Source organism: Caloenas nicobarica, chromosome 1 (genome assembly GCF_036013445.1).
Source record: "Caloenas nicobarica isolate bCalNic1 chromosome 1, bCalNic1.hap1, whole genome shotgun sequence".
Lineage (NCBI taxonomy): Eukaryota > Metazoa > Chordata > Aves > Columbiformes > Columbidae > Caloenas > Caloenas nicobarica.
Window position 1 is genome coordinate 49,640,736 of NC_088245.1, and position 24,095 is coordinate 49,664,830.

Below are 24,095 nucleotides of genomic sequence, written 5' to 3' on the forward strand. Positions count from 1 at the left end.
ATGGTACTGGTGTTTAGCGGCACCTGGTGTTACGAAGCTTTTTAAGTATCATTGTTTTGGGGACTCCTCAATGGCTAAACTTTATTTGATCTTCCAGCTAAAGCTCAGGATGGTGCAGCCATGGAAATGCAGCCACTGAAGAGTGAGGATGGTGGGGACGGAGATGAGAAAGACAAGAAGAGAGCAAACTTGCCAAAGAAAGAGAAGTCGGTTCTTCAAGGGAAACTCACAAAGCTTGCAGTTCAGATTGGCAAAGCAGGTATGATGTATCGGTACCCTCCTTATATTGACGTCTTACATTTGAATAAAGTTGGAACATGCATAGTTTGTGAGGGGATAGCTTAAGTAGTTAGCCTTGAGTGGTTTGATTAGTTTAAGTGCCAAATTCCAATGCATGCAAGTATGCCATCATGCCCGAGCATGCTGATGGCTTCTCGGACTGTCATATGGATGACTTTTATTTTTCCTTGATATAAATAGACTCAGACTTTAGAGTGTCAGCTTCTGGGAGAGAAAATTCCAACTTCATAACATTGGCCAACTGTTATGAAAGATGTTTTTAGATAAGGTATGGCATTTAGTGATTTGCCTGAAGAACTATACATTTAATGAAGTCTGGAAGATGTGGTAGGGTCAACCAGGTTATCTCTGGTACTTCCAGAGGCTTAGGAGTTTCCACTTAATATATGCCTTGCTGATACATAACATTATTGACTTTCTACTATCCTTTAGCTTCTCTTACTCTTCTCTCAGCTATGATTCAGCTGTCTTGTGAAAACATTTGGTAAACTGTTGCTTCTTGGAAGTACACTAAAACAACAATGAAGTCCAGTGTAAATTTTAGGGTCTATTTTCTAGTATATAGAGCTTTAATTCAAATATCTCAGGATTTATTTAGATCCATGTAGAACTGTTGAAAGATTTAGGCTAGAAGGAACTTCTAGAAGTCCTGTAGCCCAGCCCACAGCTCAAAAGGGGCTGTCTTCATAAGGCAGTTATGGTGTTAAGGACAATGCAATTAAACTTTTAGCTTTAGCACTCCGTAGTTACGTATAGCAATGTTAATTTTTCAGAGAAACTTGTACTAACAAATGTTGAAAAAAGGTTCCAGGGTATGTGAAATACTGTTATTATCCAACAGTTCTTTTACGTCTTTCATAATTAAGAGCTCTTGTTTTCCTTTATGCATCTTCTGACCTGCTGTAATTCCCCACACGCCCTTAATTGCTCATCTACTTCATGTATGTGTTTTTCTGTCCTACTGCTTTGGGACAGTGTACACGCTGAAGCTTTTTTCTGTAAAGAGCTGACACTTCAGTGACTTCTGTTCCTTTATTCCAGGCAGCTCCATTTACCTTCACTGTTTTCATGCAGTGCCTTAACTGTGCCGCTCGGCTTGCTAACAGCAGTTCTGATTTGTCTTCCCAGTTACTCCCAGTTCACTGAACACTGTGCTTAGCTGCTGTATTTAATCCCACCTTCAGCAGGAAGCAGGGTACAGACTGTCAGCAGCTTTCTCTACTGAATAAGTCAGCAGTACAATCGCTGAAGGCCTGCTGAATTATTTTGGTTCTTATTCTGCTTAGTCAATTGACTTTACGTATTGGTCTCTGCTCTTCATAATTAGATCTACACTTTTCAATTAAATGGGAGGAAAAAAATATTTTAGAAGTTTCTAGGTGAAACACATGAGGAAATACTTCCATTGGAAGTCGGAACACCTTTGAGAATGACCTAAATGTTTCCTGACTTGCCTGTTTAAAATCTTAATTATAAGCTAACTTCTATAAAGAGAGAAGTATTTGCACTTGGCTTATCCACAGTCTCTATTGCCACACATTTGAGATAATTTCTGAAACTGTTAATTCTCTTTTTCACAAGGTTTGTTGATGTCTGCGATCACAGTCATTATCCTTGTGTTATATTTTGTAATTGATACCTTCTGGGTTCAGAAGAGACCTTGGCTTGCTGAATGTACACCAATTTATATTCAGTATTTTGTGAAGTTCTTCATTATTGGAGTTACAGTCTTGGTGGTGGCAGTACCAGAAGGTCTTCCACTTGCAGTCACTATATCTCTGGCTTACTCTGTTAAGGTAAGTGGACAGATGGGGAACAGATTTTAAAGGCAGGCGGGTGTATTAATCAGCTGTAAAATCTCAGTTTTTGAGATATGCTGCATAACATACATGTAACAGACTGTGGGGAGAAGCATTTCTTGTTTCCCTGAACTGCACAAGAAATCTGCTGCAGTATTTTTCTTAACTTCTGAATACACACTAACATGAACAGTGAGCAGTGACAGCCTGTTGTCACCAAGTAAAGATGAATGGGTTTAGCTCATAACATAGCATTTACTTTTAATAAATAGACGTGTTAGATTTTTTAAATAACAAACTCTTCTGTAAACCTGAACTTCTACCTAACTGAAGTGTTAAGCAACTACTACCTTTTGTAGGTAGGCTTCCAGATATGTTCTTCGTGAGGACTGAATGTAGAACATGTAGCTTTCTATTTATTATACAGCATGTTTTTCAACTCATGCTCTTTATTCTCTTAATTTCTTATTGCTTCAGAATGCTGGGACTGGTTAGAGATCTGAAAATCTAATTGTAAAGACAATGGCTGTTTAGGTTGTGTTCTAAAACTTAATAACTTACAGCATAAACTAGTAGTGGCCTTAGTGTTGTATCATTTAAAGTTACTGCCTCTTTAAAGTTAAAATACTATCCAAACCTGTTAAATAAAGAATATAAAGTGGTATTTTGATGTATGAAACTGGTGTAGTACTCACTGTCTTAGTCCAAATATTACGCTTCACGTTTGTATTTGATTCTAAGTCTGACTCTAGCATCTTTGAAATACATATCATCTGATGTTTGGGTAGGTCTGTCACATAGCTTACTTGATCTTTCTTGTAAGCAGACTTTTTTAGTGTTGTATCTAGTGAAGCTCAATCTGTACCTCTCCTGTTTCTAAATATCATCATAAACTATTTGCTTATGACAGTCTGAACAGCATCAGTGTGACATGCAGATACAGGAGGTTAAGACTGTATTTATGAACCTTGTGCAAAAATGAAGTTTACTGTGACATAATAGACTTAAAAGAATTCCTACAGAATGTGGCAACTACAAATTCCTCCTCTGTAAGTTGCCAGATAACTTAAAGTCTGAGTGTCTTCTGAAACTGCTGTATAAGACAGGACACCCTAAATATGAATTTCTGAAATGTGAAGTAATGGTCATGGATAGCTGTTGACTGCTTTTATTTTCTTAGAAAATGATGAAAGATAATAACTTGGTGAGACATCTGGATGCATGTGAAACAATGGGCAATGCAACAGCTATTTGCTCAGATAAAACGGGAACACTGACCATGAACAGAATGACAGTGGTCCAAGCCTACATCAATGAAAAACATTATAAAAAAATTCCAGAACCAGAAGCTATTCCAGAGAAAACTATGGCTTACCTTGTCACAGGAATTTCTGTTAATTGTGCTTATACTTCCAAAATACTGGTAAGTGGATTTCTTCATTCTAATCAAGGTAACTAAACAACTTCCGCAAAAAGATGCAAATTGTCTGGTGGCCACACAGTAGGCAGTTAAGCGTGTGTGGCAAAATGCAGTGTTAGGTATTCTGTACCTGCAGCAAATTGCTCAACTGTTCAATTGAGACTAAACTTCAAAAATAGTTTATTTCAGTTAGAATTGATAATTCAAGTTTTGAACTGATAATTCAAAGATACCATCTCAGGAAGATAACTTCCTTTAAGTTCACGATTGTGTCTAAATTTGTTTTTGTAAGTGGGGCTGTTTACCTTACTCGAAGAGCATCTTGGCTCAATTTGAGTACTACTTCAAAGGAAACATGTAAAAGCATGGCTGGACTCACTGCTAGATGTCCATGTCTCTTGTACTCAGGAGCCCAGACCTAGACATCTCAAACTGCACATTAAAGTGAACACTTTGAAGGTTTGAGTATTCAGTACAGCCAAACCAAAGAACTTGCAGCTCTGAATAACGAAAATGGATCACTGATTTATGATTAATATAGTTCAGCTCTAGCTGCCTGAGGCATCTCAGGCTGAGAAATTGCTTCTGCCATTTTTGCTACAAACTATTCTGCAATGTTATAGCTATATAACCTCAGAAATATCTTGAAATATTTGACTTATAGCACAACTATGTGCAGATTCTGCATTGCTGACATAAGAAACTTGTTCTGGTGTTAACAGGTTGGAAACTTGTTTCTGAACTCTTTTCAGTTAAATAGGCCATGGCCTGGAAAACGGAACTTGTAGTGAGACTTAAGAAGATTAAAGACTTAGCTTGTTCAGTAGAAGGCTAACAGGTGATGTGATTGTAGTCTAAGTCATTGAGGAAGAGTTATTACAGGAGAGGATACTTTAATTTTGCAGAAATAATGCAATTTAGCTTGCTTAAATCAGTTTAACTAAACTTATCCGCACTTCTAAAATGCAAAATAATTATTCAGGGACTACTCTCAATTGATTAGGTAGACATTTCAAGCAATGGAAAATGCGTTTTTAGAAATGTCATGTGGGGATTCGATACAAACGTAATGGGTGATATTTGGGTCTGAGAAAGGGACTGAAAAATCCTAAACAGGTACAGAAGAAGTCACTTACAAAAGCCAGCAGTATGACTTTGGCTCATGGCTCACAGGAATTCGTAGAGTAATCATTGCAAAAGTAAAAATTCCCCATCCCAGACCTAAGTTTGCTCTTAGCTTCCTTGTTTTCTGAATGCTTTACTTCAGTGATTTATACGTTAACTTTCTAATCAGTGGAGGTTCTTGTTCTTCTTGCAGCCTCCTGAAAAAGAAGGTGGCCTACCCCGTCATGTTGGAAATAAAACTGAATGTGCCTTGCTGGGATTGCTCTTGGATTTAAAACGTGATTATCAGGACGTAAGAAATGAGATACCAGAAGAGGATTTGTACAAAGTGTACACCTTCAACTCTGTTAGAAAATCTATGAGTACTGTGTTAAAAAACTCTGATGGCAGTTTCCGGATATTCAGTAAAGGTGCCTCTGAGATAGTTCTCAAAAAGTAAGAACAACTACTATTGTCATTCAGCACTTAAATTTGGCTAAATGCTGTGATAGGTGAGGAGACTGAAATGCTAAACATACTTGTGCCATAGTCTGTGAAATATTTCTGTCGCCTATTGACAAACAAGCGCTGCAGTCCTATACCCTTGTGATTGCAGCCAGCTTCCCAGCTTTTCTACCTCAATCATTTGACTTTCTACTGTAAGACGGGCAATTAGCATTTCAGTTACTTTAATTCTCACACCTCAGCCCGACCCCCCCAGAAAAAGAGCTGGTTGTGATTAATTTTAACTTGTGAACTTTGCTCTGATACAGGAAAGCATCTATGAATTATTCTGTTCTCTAGTTGAACTGTTTTCATTTTAGATGCGGTTGATCAAAACGCTCACCCATCTTTCAGTAAAGTCCCAACAGCTGATATGCCTAAATTCCAGGAAGGGCTCATGCCTTTGAAAAGTGATTACTTTTAACTTTAAAAGACTGTGCAAGTTGGTGTCTTAAGTTGATCATTTTAACAGGAGATTGAACTTGACCAATTGAGAAACTTAAGGGTTTTTAATGTGAGAAAGCAAAATACTTCCTTATCCATGAGATTAGACTATTAGTGAGAGCTTAGTCCCCACTGGGACAAACCTCTAGGTGTGAAGAAAGCTCTGGTAACTCCTCACTAGGTGAGAAGTCAAATATGTATGCATCATGTTACCTAGGAACACCATTTGTAACCAGTCTAGTTTTGGTTCCAACATCACCCTATTTCTAGCCTGAGCAGCACATACATTTTTGCTTGCTACTAGCCCCCCCAATTCATTATCTAGGAAAATACTAGTGCACTAAAGAAAAACTATTAAATCTTCCTTCTCCTCAACTTAGTGCTGACAACAAAAGGTCAATCTTTAAAGGACTCTTGTTCCTTGTGACACAGAACTTAAATATACGTGGGAATTTTTTCATAGCCAGTTTTTAAGCCAAGTCTCATAGGTGAATATATTTGAATTACTTCTACTTTCAGAAGTATTTTGTACCTTACTATCTTATTGAGCAGTTGAACTGTAGAAGTTGCCAGAACTCATTTAGCTCATTAGAACTCATTTTAACTCATATGGTCCATTTGGCTTCATAAATGAGATAAGAAAATAAATAATAAGGGCATTTGGCAAAGAACAAGAAAACCTAGACCGATTTGGTTACTATTGGAATAGCTGTAGTTCCAAAACTGTTTCAGAGTATGCACCAACTAGGAAAAAGTCTTATCATAAGCCACTTTCTCTACCTGCTACCTGTGCAGTGCCAGAAATTAATCTCAGAGCTTGTAACCTGGTTTGTCAATTGTGTTGCTCATTCCTTATTATACCATTGATGACTATTTTTGAGCATTGAAAGCTTAAACATGAATATTTATAAGATGCAAATGAGCCACTAATAAGCCTAGAAGTCAGTGCCAGTTCTGAACTTTATGTTTTAAAAAAAGTCATAAATTATATTTTTTCAGTGCCACATTATTACTGATTTGTAAAACAAGTGCTTTTAGCATTGTTTTGTGGCAAAACTTTGCTAAGGATTCAGATGAACAAGACTAAATTTATTGTGTGAAATATTTGGTAGTGTTATTATATTCATGGCATCAATATCGGTAAAGTACGTATGCTGTCTGTGAAAGCAGTGGCATCTTTGGCATGAAGGAGCACAAGTAAAAGAGCATGTGTTCAAGTGCCAGAGTACATAGTGTTGAATCTAGTCTCTTATACAAACAGTTAAATAAGATTTAAGTATTTGTTTGCAATTTAATACTTCACATTAAGGACTCTATGCCAGATGCTCTCTGGATTCTCTGTACTTGGAGTGGGTGGCGGAGGGGAGCAAACTTGAACACTTTTAAGGACAGCAGTACCAGAATTTGCTTTTAGTGCTGCAAGTTGAGTACAGAGCTGTTCCATGTTCTGGAAGCATGCTGTACTTCTGAGACTTGTGTAACTGTTAACAAGGAGGGATTCTTTTGTTGAACTTGAAACTGGATTGACTGACTAAACCAGCGTAGACACCAGTCAGTTTAATACAATGGAGAAATGGGTACTTCTGGGAGGTAACTAATGTTTCTGTTCTAAATTCATTGGACATTATTTTCATCCTAGGATGACTGGCTTAGTTAACTTTCTACAGCTAATACGTTCGGCAACTGGGAAGAGATTGTGTGTGGAGATTACCTTAGAGATGCTGCTATTGGCTTTTTTGTGTGTATGTGAGTCTAGTGAAAATAAAGCTTGTGGAAACTTAATGGAGTTGACTAATAAGCCATTGAATGGGCTGAACTTCTGATTAAAATTTGATAACTCTTTAAACCTTCCTTTTCAGGTGCTTCAAAATACTGAGTGCTAATGGAGAACCAAAGGTATTTAGACCTAGGGACCGCGATGATATCGTGAAAACTGTAATTGAGCCAATGGCTTCTGAAGGGCTCAGAACCATCTGCCTGGCATTCAGAGACTTCCCAGCAGGGGAACCTGAGCCGGAATGGGACAATGAAAATGATATTGTTACTGGTCTGACGTGCATTGCTGTTGTTGGGATTGAAGATCCTGTGAGACCTGAGGTAGGGTCACTGACTGAGCTGCAGTGATTCTGTTACAATGGATCTGTATTCATGTTGTTGTTTGTCACGCAGAGAGTACAAGCAAATGAATGGCTATTGTATGCCTTAAGCATAGTTGATAAATCTAATTTTATTGGGGGGAAAGTATATAAAAGCAGATTAAAACTTCTTAATGTCACTTATGCTGTGTTACTGGAGCTCTGTACAAAATAATGACTTCAAGCGCTTACTGTGCAGGGTCTCAGTAGATGGAATAACTTGTGGGGGTTTTTTTGTTTGGTGTTTTTTGTTGTTGTTGTTTTGTTGTTTTGGTTTTTGGGGGGTTTTTACCACTTGGAGTATTATGAGTATTGTTTAGGATAATAGTACCCATTGTGCTTTTTGACAGCTTCTCATGGGGAATAATGGAGAGGGGGGTTTGCCCCATGATAACTGAGGTAAGGAGTCTGGCTTGTAGTTGAGGTCTAAGGAGGACAGTATTTTTCAATAGTGAAAGCTTTTATGCCACACGTAAGTGGAACTCCAGTCTGATTTGAACTATCATCACTTCATAGTAAGAGTCATGGGTGAAGTAGTGGAGTGTGAGCTGTAGTTTATTTCAGATAATCATAAATGAAAAGCCAGTACTTCCGTACCTTTGAATACTACAGCCTAATATGTCATGAGGGTTTTTGTGGTATTTTTGAATACTGCAGTACTTGAAAAATGAAGGGGGGAAGGAAGGCACATGATATAACAACAACACGGCCCCTCTGCCGAAATGGACATTTTTGTCTTTTTCAGGAAAATAAGTATGGTAAGCTACTTAATTTTTTTAAATGTTCCACAACAGCAGTCTTGATCTTAAAATAAGAGTTATCCTGGGTTGAGCCAAAAACATTTGTTTCACTTACATGTCTAGATTTATTCAGCTAATGTACAGTCTCTGAGCTTCTGTGATTTTTTTTTTTCTTTTTTTCTTACAGGTACCTGATGCAATAAAAAAATGTCAACGTGCAGGCATAACTGTACGTATGGTGACTGGTGATAACATTAACACTGCTCGTGCTATTGCATTAAAATGTGGTATTCTGAATCCTGGTGAAGATTTCCTGTGTTTAGAGGGCAAAGACTTTAACAGGAGAATACGCAATGAAAAAGGAGAGGTAAGCACACTGACGGTGTAAAGTAGCTCATCAGATATTTCAAGTGTCCTAACTGTAAAATATAACCAATGTTCCTTTTGCAGATAGAGCAAGAGCGAATAGATAAAATTTGGCCAAAGCTTCGGGTTCTTGCAAGATCTTCTCCCACTGACAAACACACTCTAGTAAAAGGTAACTAAAAATTATCTGACCTTTTAAGTAAAGCTAGATTTTTAAATTTTTCTTACTTCTAGAAAAAACTCTAGGACTGAGCAGTGGGTAGTGCCTATGAGGGTGTCTTGATTTACCAACTGTATTTTTTTCTCTTTTTTTTGTCTCCGCTTGAGAAATGGAGCCAACTAGAACTATCTGTTGTGACTTTTTTTTTTTTGATGACTCTGAGGAAGACAAAACTGGGTTTCTCTTTCAGGTTTAATCTGTGCTGTGTTGTCAGTTTTGAACAGTAACATCAAGATGTCATTTTATTTTAGGTATAATTGACAGCACTGTCTTTGAACAGAGGCAAGTTGTAGCAGTAACTGGTGATGGTACCAATGATGGTCCAGCTCTGAAGAAGGCAGATGTTGGATTTGCTATGGTACGATTTTTTTTTTTTTTTTTTTTTTGATCTTCAGTATTTTGGAAATCTATTTTGATAAAATAGCCTATCAAATCACTTAAAAGAAGATTAAACAATGTTGCGTGTTTCATGAGCCTAATATATAAACAAGTTAATGGATTCAACATCTCTTACACTTAATACTAATTACTTTTTTCTCCTTCCTCAGTCTTCCAACTTAACCATGTTTTTATTTGATGGAAAATGCCCTTATGGCATATGCCATTGAATAAAACTTAAAAACTGGAAATCCCTGGTCACTTGCAGATCAAAACCTTTTTACACAAAGGCTTGTTGCAAAATGTAGGAGCAAAATTACTGATACTGAAGGTTTCTGAAATGGGATTTGTTCAACATATGGCAAAATGACTTTAGATGGTAAATAGCATACTATGTTGACTTTCAGTAAAGTTTATACACAATATCGAATGAGCTTACTCATCTCTTTTCCATGAAACTATGCATAGGAATAGGGAGACTGTAATGAGAAGACTGCCAGTTGATGTTTAACATGGCTTTTGAAGTTATACTAAGAGACATTTCTAATGCAACTGAAGTAAGAGCATTTTATGGCAATCTAGGATATGAATTTGTATGGATGGTTCCTTAGATTACTTGGCTTTTTCAATTTAAATTCTCGAACACTCTTTTAAATAGTAGTCAAACAAAGTCTTGCACAGAATCCAAAAAAATTAACTGCTGGGGGTAGAACTTCTTAGCCTAGATTTACCTTGTATTAAGGACTAATTTATTGCAGGCTCTAAAACAAACTTTTCTTCAAGTGTTAACACTAGATACGCTCATGACTTAAGTATGTAGGCTTCAGCTTGCTTCTGTCTCTTTCAAAACACTATAAGATAGATTCCTCAAGCTTCCTCTTGCCTCAAGATGCCTCCTCAGTCTTGAGCTGAAAAGGTATAGTTTGGTACTAGTAGGTCACTTTAATCTTTAAAAACTCATTATTGAGCATTTGAAGGAAAAAATAAGACCATATTCTTCCTATACCACATGCAGATGCACTGACTCAGATGCTAATCTTGAAGAAAAAAACAAGAAGAACTTTCATGTCATTTTCAAGGAGCATTTTGCAAAAGCATAACTTACAAATTTGACAGCTACACATGAACTGTTCTCTAGACTGTAACAGTCTTGTTTTAATGAGTATCTGTTTTCTGCTATTGGATCGCTGCTGTACTTGGCACTGTCAGGCGGATTTATTTTCATCTTCCAGAACTTCAATGTTTCCTGCAGTTGCCATCTATGTTTATCTGTGTAAGAAACTGGTTTCTGTAACTGTTTATCTAAATAGCACTTAAAATATACCATCTACTGCATGATATTCAAAGATACCTTTTAAGGTGAACACATAGCTGTGCAGGTGACTCATTTCCTTGGCAAAATAATGGATCAAGAATAAGTATCATTAAATTTGCTATTGAGTTCGTGGGTTTGAAATGCCAAAAGCAAGATAAATATCCTTGAAGTAGGTATTACATAGAACTCACTGTTTAGATACGTTAGGAGACTCAACATATGGCAAAAAGACTCCAGGCGCTTAAAATTTAAGAATGTCATATTGCATTGCAACGTCATATGCAATGACATTGCATATTCTAGTGTTTAATGTCGATGCTCCTCTGCAAAAGGTTTTTGGTAATGTGTATCATTCTGCTGTGTTGTGAGCACATGCATTGTGCTACTGCTGGAATCCATATAGTAAACTCATTAGGACATAGACTAAACTGTAGTACTGCACCACCTGGTGGCCTTAAACTTGAACAGGGTTCAGTAATGCTTCTTCAGGAGAAACTTATACAGTGTCTTTGTCATCAACTTGAGGATTTTTGTTATTAAGGTCTTTCTTTTAAAGACGTTACCTTTTTTTGCTTACATTTTCCCATGCTTGAGAAGAACTTGCGAGAAGAACTTGCAAGCAGAACTTCATTCGGTAGAACTTTAGGTGCTTACATTAAAATAGTCCTTCAGACATGGCGCATCAAAGTGAACGCTGACCAAGAATATAATAATATATTCTATTATATAAGTTAGTGCATCCTGTTATACTTCATAGCATTTTTCTTTTTCTTCCAGGGAATTGCTGGAACAGATGTAGCGAAAGAAGCTTCTGATATTATCCTTACAGACGACAACTTCACAAGTATTGTTAAAGCAGTTATGTGGGGACGAAACGTGTATGACAGCATCTCCAAATTTCTTCAGTTCCAGCTTACTGTCAATGTAGTAGCAGTAATTGTTGCTTTTACAGGAGCATGCATAACACAAGTATGTACTGGTGGTGAATTGTTTCAGCTTATAAAGGTTGAAAATGTCTTGACTCTTTAATTCAAACTTTCAGTTAAATACTAGTCTGAAGAACATGCCCATGTTGTGTAATAAATGCCTTTAATAGCTGCAATTCGTTCACTTATATTGGAGGGTTTATGTATCTATCTTTATAGGATTCTCCGCTTAAAGCTGTGCAGATGCTGTGGGTAAATCTCATAATGGACACATTAGCTTCTCTTGCCCTGGCAACAGAACCACCCACTGAAGCTCTTTTGTTGCGAAAGCCTTACGGTAGAAACAAACCTTTGATTTCTCGTACAATGATGAAGAACATTTTGGGTCATGCATTCTACCAGCTCGTAGTGGTCTTCACACTCCTGTTTGCTGGTAAGAATACTGAGGCTTTACAAAGTTACTATAAAAGTTGTACAGAGATGTGCTCTTAAAACTAGTGTTTTACTGTAGTGCGTGTGTAAAGACACCAATTATGCTGCTGATAAATGCCTTTTGTACACAGGTGAGAGAATTTTTGATATCGATAGTGGAAGAAATGCACCTCTGCATGCTCCTCCTTCAGAGCATTATACTATTGTATTTAATACATTTGTGATGATGCAGCTTTTTAATGAAATTAATGCCCGAAAAATTCATGGTGAAAGAAACGTTTTTGAAGGCATCTTTAACAACGCTATCTTCTGTTCTATTGTTCTGGGGACATTTGTTGTGCAGGTAAGTAACTTCTTGGAGGGTGGGGGGGAAAATGCATTTAGTACACTGATGTACTTGCTCACCTTGTAAATGCTGATCAGGTAGTGCCAGGCATTTCATTCCTGCAATGTGAAAAACCTTCAGTGTCAAACATGCTATAAACCACTTGGAAGTGGTGCTTGACAGGGTTTTTGGGAAAGACCTCTTTGAAATTGGCCAAACTGGAATGTAGAAGTACTTGTGAATTTTCTGGTCCTTCAATTTGATCTTTGCTAGTATTTTGACAAAATGTGAAGAAGTTGTATGTTCCCTCCGCTAGTCGGAACTCTTAATATCTGCCTGTGCATCTGAACAAAAGCCCATTTAAACAACTATAAAAAAGTTACAACTCCTGGTATCTTCTTAATGAGATTAGGACATGAATAAGCTTTAGGAACTTAAGTATCAGGTTTTATCTTCCTGATGCAGAAATTGGTTATCTTTATAGATGCTGCTTTAGGTGTAATTTTCATGTGAAAAACACTGATATCTATGGACTTTCTGTTGGTACATCTAAACAGATCTGTAAAAGCTAGTTAGTTAACTCAGTATATGCTAACCAATTAAATAGCATTATCTGAAATTGATTGGGTTAACACACTGGTGTTGAGAAACGCCAAGTCAAAATTGAGCCTGAAGAAAATAGTTGATAAGAAATAGTTTCACCTTCTAAATGGCCTTAACTTTTAATTAAATCAGAAAAAAAATAACCAACAAATCAGTAAACTACTACTTTTTTTTCATTTTGGCTTAAGTTATTTTGGACTTGAGATGTAACTCATGCCTTAAGCTTGTCCTTCGACTTGGGATTCCATGAAGCTGACCAAATTCATAGCAGTTTAAACAATGTAAATGTATGTACCTCTGCTGCGCATGAAGTTAGTTCACTTATTGTCCCAGGTTTAGGGGTTTTCAGATGATACTTCTTCAGAAGCTGCTCTTATTTTTAGGGTTGCAAATGCAGCAGACTGACTGTTATTGTGAAACAAAGCCAAATATGTAGAAATTACTCCTGACTGCAACTGTGTTCCCTTTATAAACTTGACAGACTGAATGCCTTCCCAAATAAGTAACTCCTGAGATGTTGTCTCAGTGTTTTATTCTGTGTTAATAAAAGAAGATACTCTTGGGCTTTTCAGCTGTCAGGTGTCCTACTTAATGGTCAATACTATCTCCTTTTCATGCCCGCCCTGCTCCAGGGCAGACTTTCATGCATATAATTCCTATGCAGAGGGATACCTTGCTCATTAGGGCCTATACAGCTTGTCATAATGGGTAAGTCAATAGGAGCTCATTTAATTTAGCTTTTGAGATTTCTGTCCCCTCCTTCCAGGCCTTGCTACATAGATATCATAGTGTGATGATTTCAAGTCTGACATTTAACTCTGACAGGATACATAGTAATATTCTGTTGAATTATTTCGGAAATGTCTTGTGGATCTATGACTTGTGTTAATAGAAGTTTATTAATCAACTTGGTCCTGGGATGGGTGTTCATATGATAAATAATAACTATAAATTTGTAGCATCGAATTCATACTATGATTGTGAAATGAAGGGAAAGAAATGCAAGAGAAGTAGTCAATAGGTTTTTCTGAGCGTGACCTGAAGAACAACTAAATGGGTAGTTCTTGAAATACTGAAAAGCATAAGAGGATGGCTTAGCTTTGGAAACTTTCTCAAACTGCTGACACAGTGGAAGTGCATGCATAATAAGATGGGAAATACTATGTCCTAATGCAGAGTTGTCAGTAGTAATCTCGAAGCATTAGGGTGTTTTCTAGTAACAGGTCTCTGGTAGGTGGTATTTAATGATGTTGCTCTTCACAGATAATTATTGTGCAGTTTGGTGGGAAGCCTTTCAGTTGCTCAGAACTCTCGATTGAACAGTGGCTGTGGTCCATTTTCCTGGGCATGGGAACACTACTCTGGGGCCAGGTAAACTGACTTTTTCAAAATGCCAAATATCCATTCGTAGTAGAATATATGAAAAATACAATTACGCTATCTTAAACATTCAGATCTTTCAAGTGGACTATATGAATATGTGTAGGTGAACAGTAAATACCAATTAAAATAGACTAGTTCAATAGCTAGAAGTTCTTAGTTGGATATTCCTTCCGCTGACTTGGTCAATCAGTTACATTTTGTAACTAGATGCTATGGCTGGTTTATGTTTAGTAACTTTTAATTAGAAGCCCCTGTAGCTAAATATGGACTTATATCTTTAGCCAGATAAGTACTAGAAGAAGCTCTGTAAGAATACAGATGCAATGAACATGTTAATGTTGAAGAATATTTAACTTAGTGTTGAATGGTTTTCTTGAAAAATCAGAATTGTTAAACTTGCTAGTATTTTGTTGATTTAAAAACTTCCTGGAGTAGCAAGAAATGCAGCAAAGCTCAGAACTATTTTCTCTTTAATCTTCATTTGCATAATTATGAAATAATTGTAAAGTTCTCCCACCTATCAAGCTGTTGCATTTTGATTTGTATTTCTTTTTCCTCTCTTAGGGTTTCATTACTATTGCATGCACAACAGTGCTTGTAAGCAGCAAGCTTATTTACATGAAACTTTAGAGCTATGGAGTTTTCCATTATTTAATGACATAGTTGTCTAAACTTTTCATACCACATGCAGAGTTTTCCGTTACAGTTTCTTTCCTTCCATTTTGTAAAGGACACTTCAGCTTTCAGTAGAAAATTGGTAGGGTGAATTTTAGTTACAAATACATACATAGATGCATATTCTAAAAGTGAGTACAAGCTTTTTAATAAGGTTCTCTGGAAAATTAATTATTAAAAAAAATCAAATAGAGTCACTCTGAGGTTTAAAAGTAGCCTAGAAGAGAACTGAGATGGCTCAAAATACCTTTGACCCAAAGTGTCTTGCAAGGGCAAAGCTTGCCTGCTGCAGTTTGTGCTGCTCTAGCACCTCATTAAAGTCAAAGAGCTTTTGACTTTCTGAGAACAGTAGAAACTGAAGTGTGATCTGGGAGCATTCATAGTAGCAATTTCAGCATGAAGGGCTATTTATCTTGCTTTTGGAGCAGTCTTTTTCCTCTGCAGCTGCTGAAACTCTTCTAGGTTTGTGATGATCAAGGAAAGCAGCCTTGGAACTGATCTGGTTCTGCTAGATGGGACGTATCAAAAGATGACTCCCCTTAACTACCTAGTTCACCAGAATAGCCCTGAAGGTGGGGATGAAAAGGACAACTGGAACAACCATACGTAGCTTTTGTTGCATTTAAGATAAATGAACTAAGTAGCAAAGTAACAATTTGGAATAAAGGTTTTGGAAACATCACTCACCTTGCAAATGGATTGATACCTTCCAGGTCACAAAAGAATGCGTGTCTGTTCTATATTTCTAAATTAACTGTGGTTACTTTAGTTAAATGATGTAGTCCTCACTTGAGGTAAAAAATCATGCTTATCAAACTGATGGAGTTCTGAAAGCTCTCGATACAAGCACAATCTACAGAATTAATGGCTCTTGCAGATTCAGTATTGCTCCTTCCTGGCATAGTCAAGTAAAGCTAAAGGGGAATTCTTCGTCCCAGGCCAGGATGCTTTGTTTCCTAGATTTGTAGTCCAAGTGTAATTTCACACCTCAGCTGAGGTGGTAAGGATATTTACAGTTTTGCAGCTGTTCAGCTGGAGTGATTGCCCTGCATTGATGCACTTATCCCGCTTAGATAATTTGTTTTCTCAACTTTGCTAATTGTATGCAGGATATTATGTTAAGCCTTAAGTCTGGTATGACACATTAAAAAAAAAATCCTGATTCATATTTTTCATTCGCTCTTAGTTGATTTCAACAATTCCAACCAGTCGTCTGAAATTCCTTAAAGAAGCTGGTCACGGAACACAAAAAGAAGAGATTCCTGAAGAAGAACTAGCAGAGGATGTAGAGGAGATCGATCATGCTGAGAGAGAATTGCGTCGTGGTCAGATCTTGTGGTTTAGGGGCCTAAACAGGATACAAACTCAGGTATGGTCTTGAAAAAGGTAGGGCGCTGTGGGTGTTATGAGGGAAATATCTCTTCTCCATCTCCAGTCCTTTGACTAAGCTGGCAGTTCTAGCTGGTGCGACTGAGACTGTCAAAAGGGGGTGCAGATGGATGTGTAATCCCTCAGGGTCCTCTGTTTTCTTCAGCTCTAAATGCAACTTTTGCCTATGTATCTCCTCTATGAAAAAAGTGCCTTTTTTCTTTACTTTTTGTGTGTTATAGATGAGATGGTCCTTTCTCTTGTTCTCTCTCTCTCTCTCTTGCTGAGCAAGCTGTCACAATCTCTGATTCCTTGCAGATGGATGTAGTGAATGCTTTCCAGAGTGGAAGTACCATTCAGGGGGCTCTAAGGCGGCAACCCTCCATCGCCAGCCAGCACCATGATGTAACAAATATTTCTACCCCTACACATGTAGTGTTTTCCTCTACTACTGCTTCTACTACTGTGGGGTGTGAGTGTGTGTTCCTAAAGTGCATGAAATTAACATTTCCTAATTCACGTACCTAACGTTTCTCATTTTCTCCTTAGTACTTAAAATCATCGTTCAGGCTTTTATAGAGCTCTTCCACAAAGTGGAGTCCTCAAGACTTTTTTTTCTTAGAGGGCTGAGAACAGGTGGAACAGTTTCAACAAAAGACTTTAATGTGAAAGCTGTGAGCCTGCACATCCTGTGCCTTCATCCATTCGTGTACAGAGGGGATGTTTAAGATAAAATGGGAAAACTGTTGTAAATTTTCGAGTATATGCCTCTTAGGGTGACTTACATTGAATAAATGAATTACCTGTATAATCATGGACCCAGGTCAACAAAAATAGATGCCCTGTACTGCAGCACAAATGATACTTAAGGTAAAGAAGCCGATGGGAAAGCAAATGGTATGCTAAAAATATGAATGTAGTTAGAACATGGAGCACTACATGCATTTTCTTTGTAGCCTGTAAGGAACTTCTGAATCATCTGCTTTTGTTGGACCTTTTTTTACTGAACAACACAACTTTCTCAACATCAGGATTCAGGTGGTGAAACAAGGCTTCTAAAAGGCATACAAGTCAGAAGAAACACTTAATTAGCTAATATAAAAAGGAAAAAAGGGTTTAAGAATTGAGTGGTGAAAGTTTCAAATCCGAAGGGTTTTTTTCCTCTCTAGGTTCTTCTGGCAGCAGTTTGTAAGCCATCAGTGAAAGTAAAGTTTGTCTCACCTTAATTCTGCCCTCTTTATATTGTGATCTAAGTGGCATTTTGGTTTCAGCCTTCCTCTCTGTAGAGGCTAGAGATTTAATTACTCGTGTATGTAGGCTTAAACTCTGGAGCCCGAAGATGCATAACAGCTGTAGTTGAATACTAATAGCAATATCTATTGTTGAAAGAGTTTTCTATCTTAATTATATATTACATGTTTAACTTTCTTCTCTAACTTCCTAGGGACTGGTTAAATAATTGTTTTTTAAAATAACTCTGAAAGGGCTTCTTTCCCCTCCTGCTTTTTAAACTTTCAGATTACCAGATGGATGAAGACCCTTAATTTCAGGAGCTGTTTTAAATGAAATGTTCTCTCCTGATTTTTTTTTTTTCTTTTTGGCTTGGCCAGAATTCCTGTGTGAGCCTACACAAGTATTTACCTCTGTACTTGTCCTCCGTGGGTGAGAAAGGTATTTCCCTACCTTGCAGCAGTATTGAGAAGCTCAGCTCACAAATTTGCATGCCTGAAGAAGACGAAATGAAAAGTAGATTTAACAGTAAGGATGCACAGGATTGCATCTCCTAGTTAAAATGCTAATTAGTAACTTGTATCGCTAACTGCACTCAAGAACATTAATTAGACATTCAGTATTCTCTAGAGAGCAACTTCATGCCGTGCTGCCATTTGAGCAGAATCTCATGGGCACTGCAGCATCTCATTGCATCGAATGACCGATGCAGATACGGAGCTACAATAGCAGAGAAGTAGTTTTTGATCCTCATTAAGTAGTACAGCCTTCTGCTACACCCTCCAGGAGAACAACTTTTGATAACTAATATGTATTAATGGGAAGCAGATGTGTTATTTCATTGTGTCTCTCTTTTGGAGCCATTTGGAAAATAGTTCGGCTGTTCCTATGAAGTGAGGTTGCAACTCTTAAGCAGCCATCTGGCTAGGAGGATTTGCAGTGCTTACTGCATTCCTTGCTATTCTGGTACAAGATGAGGAAGACCCAATGACAGTATAAATTACACATAACAAATTGTCTTGTTTGCTCCTCACTTATGCAATTTATTTATAGTTACCTCTCTTGTTTAATTATCTTGAGTAGTTGAAAATAAAGCCTTCAAAACAGTAGACTTTCCCTTGTTAAGTATAACTTAAAATGCTCATACTCTGATTTTTGCCTTCATGGCTGGACTCTTTAAGGGTCCTGGGTTCACAGGAGCATCTAGACCATTTGTTTAGCATGCATTCTGGATGGGAACCAAGTCTTTATTGTGGGTATGCTTATCTTCCCATGATAATTAACAGCTGTGCCCTTTTAAGCCAAAAATTGTTTTCCATTACTGCTTATGTTCTAACTTAACATCTGTAAGCAATGAAAAACCAGTCCCATGAGGCAGTCATATTTCATTTTGCCACATAAATCAGTGGCACAGTGGGATGCAACAGGCCAAATAAAGGCATTGCAAACTTTCAGTCTGGCACTGTCACCACTGGTTTTCTTGGTAAGTGCCAAGACAGTTTCTGCAGCTTGCTGGACTTTTTTAAAGCTCATGTAACATGCCAACTCCTTAACAGTGTGCTCATTTGGTTTTTTGTATGATGAACAGTAAAAAGTACCAACTGCTGTTGTAATCTTTCACTTCTCCGGCACATTCACACTATTCCCTGTCCTCCTTTTATTGGTAGTTGTGGCCTCCCCCTTGAAATTGTTCCTCCCTTCTGTGGTTGCCATGGTTAATGGGCTCAGCTGTGTACCTGTAGTATAAAACTGTGGACTTGATAGCTTTTGAGTAAAATACTTTGTGCCAAGTGCTCTGAGGGGGTGAGGATGGGGGAACAATGCTACTTCTAGAAGTCAAAGAGCATGATCAGGACCTAAGACTTCATCACGTCCAGTGATTCGGTGGTAATAAATTTGATAGCACATTGCTTTTGGGGAGCCCTTCTCTGTGTTTACAGCGGGGTTCTTTGGTGTATTGTAGCTGTTTTGAAGTCAGTGCTCTTGATCTGCTTGATATTCCAGCTTCATTCCTTCACCTGGAAGTCACTTTAATTTTTCTATCAGGGAATGCTGCGGTAGCACAAAGTCATGACTTCTCAGCTTAAAACAAGTCATCTTGGCTGTGCTTAAAAACATATTTAAATTGGAGTTAGTGTTTTGTAACAGTACGTTCTTGTTTAATACAGAGTTGCTCTGCTTCTTACTATACAACAGGAGCTTTGGGATTGAAACTGCTTAGCTGGAGATTTACTGAGGTTACTTAAAGTGAAGATGTTCAGAATTGAATAGGGTGCTACCAGAAGGAGGAAACTGTATCTTGATGAAAATGTTGGACAAAGGGGTCATTGACTTCTGCCTAACCTTACTTGTTTTATCAGTTCAAGAATGAATCCTGATTTCCTGTAGTTTGGTTAAGGAAACTCGTGTGGCGTGGGAGGAGAAGGGAGGTGCGGGCAATTGGTTCTATCATTCAAATTACAATTTGAAAAGCTTAAATTCAAGTCAACTTGGACAAGCACAATTTGCAAAATGAGTCTGTACTTTATTCTGTCTAATTTCACTCTGAAATGTTTATTTATGAATTCTGTAAACTTAGCTTTCTGATTTGAAAAATGTTAGTTAAACAATGAAAGGACTTGAAATAATACTCAGCCTGGAAACTTCGTCCGTGAATTCAATGTAAATTGAAGACTCAAGGAAAGGCCAATCACCTGCTTATACTTTGTGCTACTTGAACAGTCTCCTCGAAGTTGCAACCTGCCGCGGCTACTTAATTGTACAATATGATATTCAATTTCCTAGTTCTGGTTTTAAGTTTCCAAATCACTATTGAGTAAGGAACTTTCTCTAGTGTGGTAACTGGCTATATACTCGAATATTTACAGCTGTTACAGCGGGATCCTTTTTTGCATGACTCTTCGTAAATGTCCGGTCATTGTGACATTGGCTTACACTTGCTTGGCTTTTTCATAGTCAGTCGACATCCTAATTCCTAGCATGAGAATTAGTAACCCTTTTATCCTCTAACTTATTTTCAGCCTCTCCCCCCCTTACCCTCCCTGCCCTGCCTGTTCCACCTCCCCAAGTATCCAATAAAACACTCATTGAGATTCAATTTGTGAATAAGTAGTTGGCCTCACTTCTGGGAAATGCTTTGCCCATGTTCAATCATTGAACGATTCTAGTGCCATGTCTGAATTTTTAGGCCCTTCACCTTTTTGCAGTACTTTTACAATTTTTATTCCTACTGTGTAGACTGGCAGTGCTCTACTGAAATGCTCTTCATTTTTTACAGTTTATTGCAAGTTCCACTGCATCACATGCAAATTCGATTCACTCATGTCTAGCTGTTTGTGGATTCAAACTCATAAGAACCATGCCATTACCAGTAAACCTGCAGCATTTTAACAGCCTTTTTTCTTTGTTTACAGATCCGAGTGGTGAATGCATTTCGTAGCTCCTTGTATGAGGGGCTAGAGAAACCTGAGACACGAAGTTCAATTCACAATTTTATGACGCATCCTGAGTTTAGAATAGAAGACTCCGAGCCTCATATTCCCCTTATTGATGATACTGATGCTGAAGACGATGCTCCAACAAAACGCAACTCTACTCCCCCACCCTCTCCCAATAAAAATAACAATGCGGTTGACAGTGGAATTCACCTTACAACAGACATGAACAAGTCTGCTACCTCTTCATCCCCAGGGAGCCCGCTACATAGTTTGGAAACATCACTCTGATTGTAAGCTGAATGTTAACACACTAGCTGCATTGTAAAGAAATTGAAACTGGGTCTCTTCACACGTTATGATGGACAAGATGACATTCTTGTCTTGGACTTCAACAGAAGACACACTTGTACGAATGTAGATTTATTTTTTTAAAAAAAAGCTTTCTGCCAGACTGGAGGGTGCTTTTCTGGGGGTGGGAGTAATAATGAACTCTGACAGATAAACAGTAACTTGGCATAAGTGACCTGTGGATCATCTGTTGTACTTAAGAATGGTCCTGAACAGTGTGTTAGCAGAGCTTTAGTTAATCATGATCCTTTTCTGAGGGGAAGGCTGGGAAGGGCAAGGAGGCCCTGGATCATTGAATTGATACTTTAATTTCTGCTGTTGGCTGTTAATAATTTGGATTATTTATGTTTATAAATGATACAGATCTGTTTACAAGGTTTGTAGATACTTTTTTTGTTCCTGTTCATAGATGGGAAGCTTCCTTATAAATGATGCAGAGAAAAAAATAAAAAAATTAAAAAAACTAGTCCTTCAAATACTGCTGTATTTTCAGGAAAAGGGTGTTTCTATTGAAACTGTACTAAATTTTGCCTGCAATTTACCTTGTTAAATATTGTAGATAAATTGCTAATACTAATAGCCAAATAGATAACACTAATGCTTTGTAAAAACATGAGCAGTGGTGTTCTAATGAAGTTATGGCCTCTGTCCTAATTAGTTTCTTAAATACATTTACTACTTAATGGTTTTGAAACAACTGTTTAATTTTTAAAAATTTTGAGAAACTTACAGAATAACTTTTGTTCAGAACTTAGTAGGATTGTTTAATGCAGGACATCAATATGTGATGGAACTTGCTTGAAATATTTCTGTTATCTCGGGCAAAATGGATTAAATCAAAATACATCGGAATCTTAGTCCTTTGTTTCTGTCTAAACATGTTAGTTTAGTGCTGTCTTGGTGAACTGTGAGTGGAACTGTGATTTTTTTCTAATCTATAGAATCCTTCATGCAGCATGAGGGCTGTTGGCATTTTGAAAGGTTGTTAGTGGGTAGCATACATGTTCTCCTTTTTGTTTTTGAAACTTGTTTGTAAACATGAATAAATCTGCCCTTTTGTTAAAATAAAATTGCAGCGATGGTTTCTTACAGATTTTTTTTTTTTTTTTTCCTCGGCTCATTCACTGGAAACACTGGAAAGTACTCTTTTGTATTACTGGTTAAGTTAAACTGCAATTTCAAGATAGTAACAGCCCCACTAAAAGTAGTACTTTGGGTAAATGGAATCACGGTGGCTGCCTCCAGAATGAATGTAAGTTAAGGTACTCAAAAGTCTTCACCTGAGCCAAAAGGAAACTCCTTGGGAATGAATAGGTCTACCTGAAACTCCGAGACTTACTGTGAGTACTGCATAATAAATGTACCCCGACCACTTAAATGAGGGGAAACTGAGAAATGACATGTAGCATGCGTGAAAATACATTCTTCACCTGAGTATCTTGTGCACCAAAACTGACCTGCTAGTGATTGACTGAAGATGTTCTGGTCTGCCTCAAGTGTATTGTTTAAACAGCAAAGGATGATGGAACAGTACTTGATCTGGTACTTCCCCATGTTTTCTACGTCCAACACTGTTTAGAAGAGCAACTGAAGAGATGCGTTCTAAACTTTTTTTTCCCCTTCTTTTTCCAGCTCTGTGTTCTTCAGCCTTTTTTTTTTTGGCCAACTAATCAGGAATTTCGGAAATTTTTAAAGAGGTCTCTTCAAAGGAGTACAGGAGTTAAGCTGATAATGAGGGAGGAGACAATACTAGAGCAAACTGCAGAAATGGGCAGGTTAAGAACCTCAAGCGTGTCTGTCCGTTGTGGTGGGATACATGCATGCTGGGGTTTGTCCTTTAGTGGTGAATGCTAAACCTGTAGCACTGCATCCCACTGTCAGCCACTCCCAAATTCAGTCTTTTCTATTGTACTTAAGTAAATATGCTGGATTCTAGGCAAGGGGGGTTTGCACTTGATACTTTGTATAGTAATTTCTCCTATATGTTTCTAGCACTTCCCTTACGTCATAGTTCTTTTGTAGAATGCTTGGTTGGGGGATCAGTTTTTGTGTAAACTGTTTTCCCCCTACTACGAAAGTCAGATATGCATTGGCTTAAAATGAGGAGAGTTTATTTACCAATGATGTACACTGCCATGCGAGAAAGTATATTCCTTTAACTTCACTAACATCATAATTTGACTTCATTTGGAAAGAGACTTTGATTTTTGCCTTTCTAGCTATTATCACAACTGCGTGTTATATTTTTTGGAATAAAGTCTACACTTAAGCGTTTTGCAGGTAGTAGGAGAGTGAATGTAGGCTTTGTACATCGCTGGTCCCTCTTGGTTCTGTTAACATCAGTGTGCTGTTCTTAAAGGAAATTTCCTTACAGAAACAAGGAGAAGTTGTTTAAGAGGGGGTGTGCTTTCTTTGTGATCTCAAGAAATCATAACGTTGCCTAGATTATGAAATGGTTATCACTTAACTCATGAGGCCTTCATTGCCTTTCTGGTTGTAAGGTTTACTTGTCTTTCTTCTTGTAACTGAAATAAATAAAAGTGCTGTTCATCTCAGTCTGTATGGGGACTGAAATTCTTGAATGTCAGTACAGTACTGATTCAAACCTGAAATGCATGCCAATTCTGTAAAATAGCTCTTGCT

At 37.6% G+C, this 24,095-nt stretch overlaps 1 protein-coding gene across 4 annotated transcripts in view; it reads left to right on the forward strand.

Moving 5' to 3' along the window:
* ATP2B1 (ATPase plasma membrane Ca2+ transporting 1) overlaps positions 1-22,522 on the forward strand; it is a 65,679-nt gene extending 43,157 nt beyond the window's left edge. For 3 of the 4 annotated variants that reach the window (XM_065627105.1, XM_065627103.1, XM_065627104.1), the window contains 15 exons: positions 98-259; positions 1,882-2,096; positions 3,280-3,522; positions 4,838-5,079; positions 7,431-7,668; positions 8,634-8,813; positions 8,897-8,984; positions 9,284-9,390; positions 11,503-11,694; positions 11,871-12,084; positions 12,215-12,426; positions 14,275-14,382; positions 16,256-16,438; positions 16,756-16,842; positions 21,081-22,522. In XM_065627105.1, coding sequence (XP_065483177.1) covers positions 98-259; positions 1,882-2,096; positions 3,280-3,522; positions 4,838-5,079; positions 7,431-7,668; positions 8,634-8,813; positions 8,897-8,984; positions 9,284-9,390; positions 11,503-11,694; positions 11,871-12,084; positions 12,215-12,426; positions 14,275-14,382; positions 16,256-16,438; positions 16,756-16,842; positions 21,081-21,392 — 2,783 coding nt within the window. In that variant the 3' untranslated portion in view covers positions 21,393-22,522. The remainder of the gene's footprint in view (positions 1-97; positions 260-1,881; positions 2,097-3,279; positions 3,523-4,837; positions 5,080-7,430; positions 7,669-8,633; positions 8,814-8,896; positions 8,985-9,283; positions 9,391-11,502; positions 11,695-11,870; positions 12,085-12,214; positions 12,427-14,274; positions 14,383-16,255; positions 16,439-16,755; positions 16,843-21,080) is intronic. The other variant, XM_065627106.1, reaches the window with a different exon arrangement.
* The last annotated feature ends 1,573 nt before the right edge of the window (positions 22,523-24,095 follow it).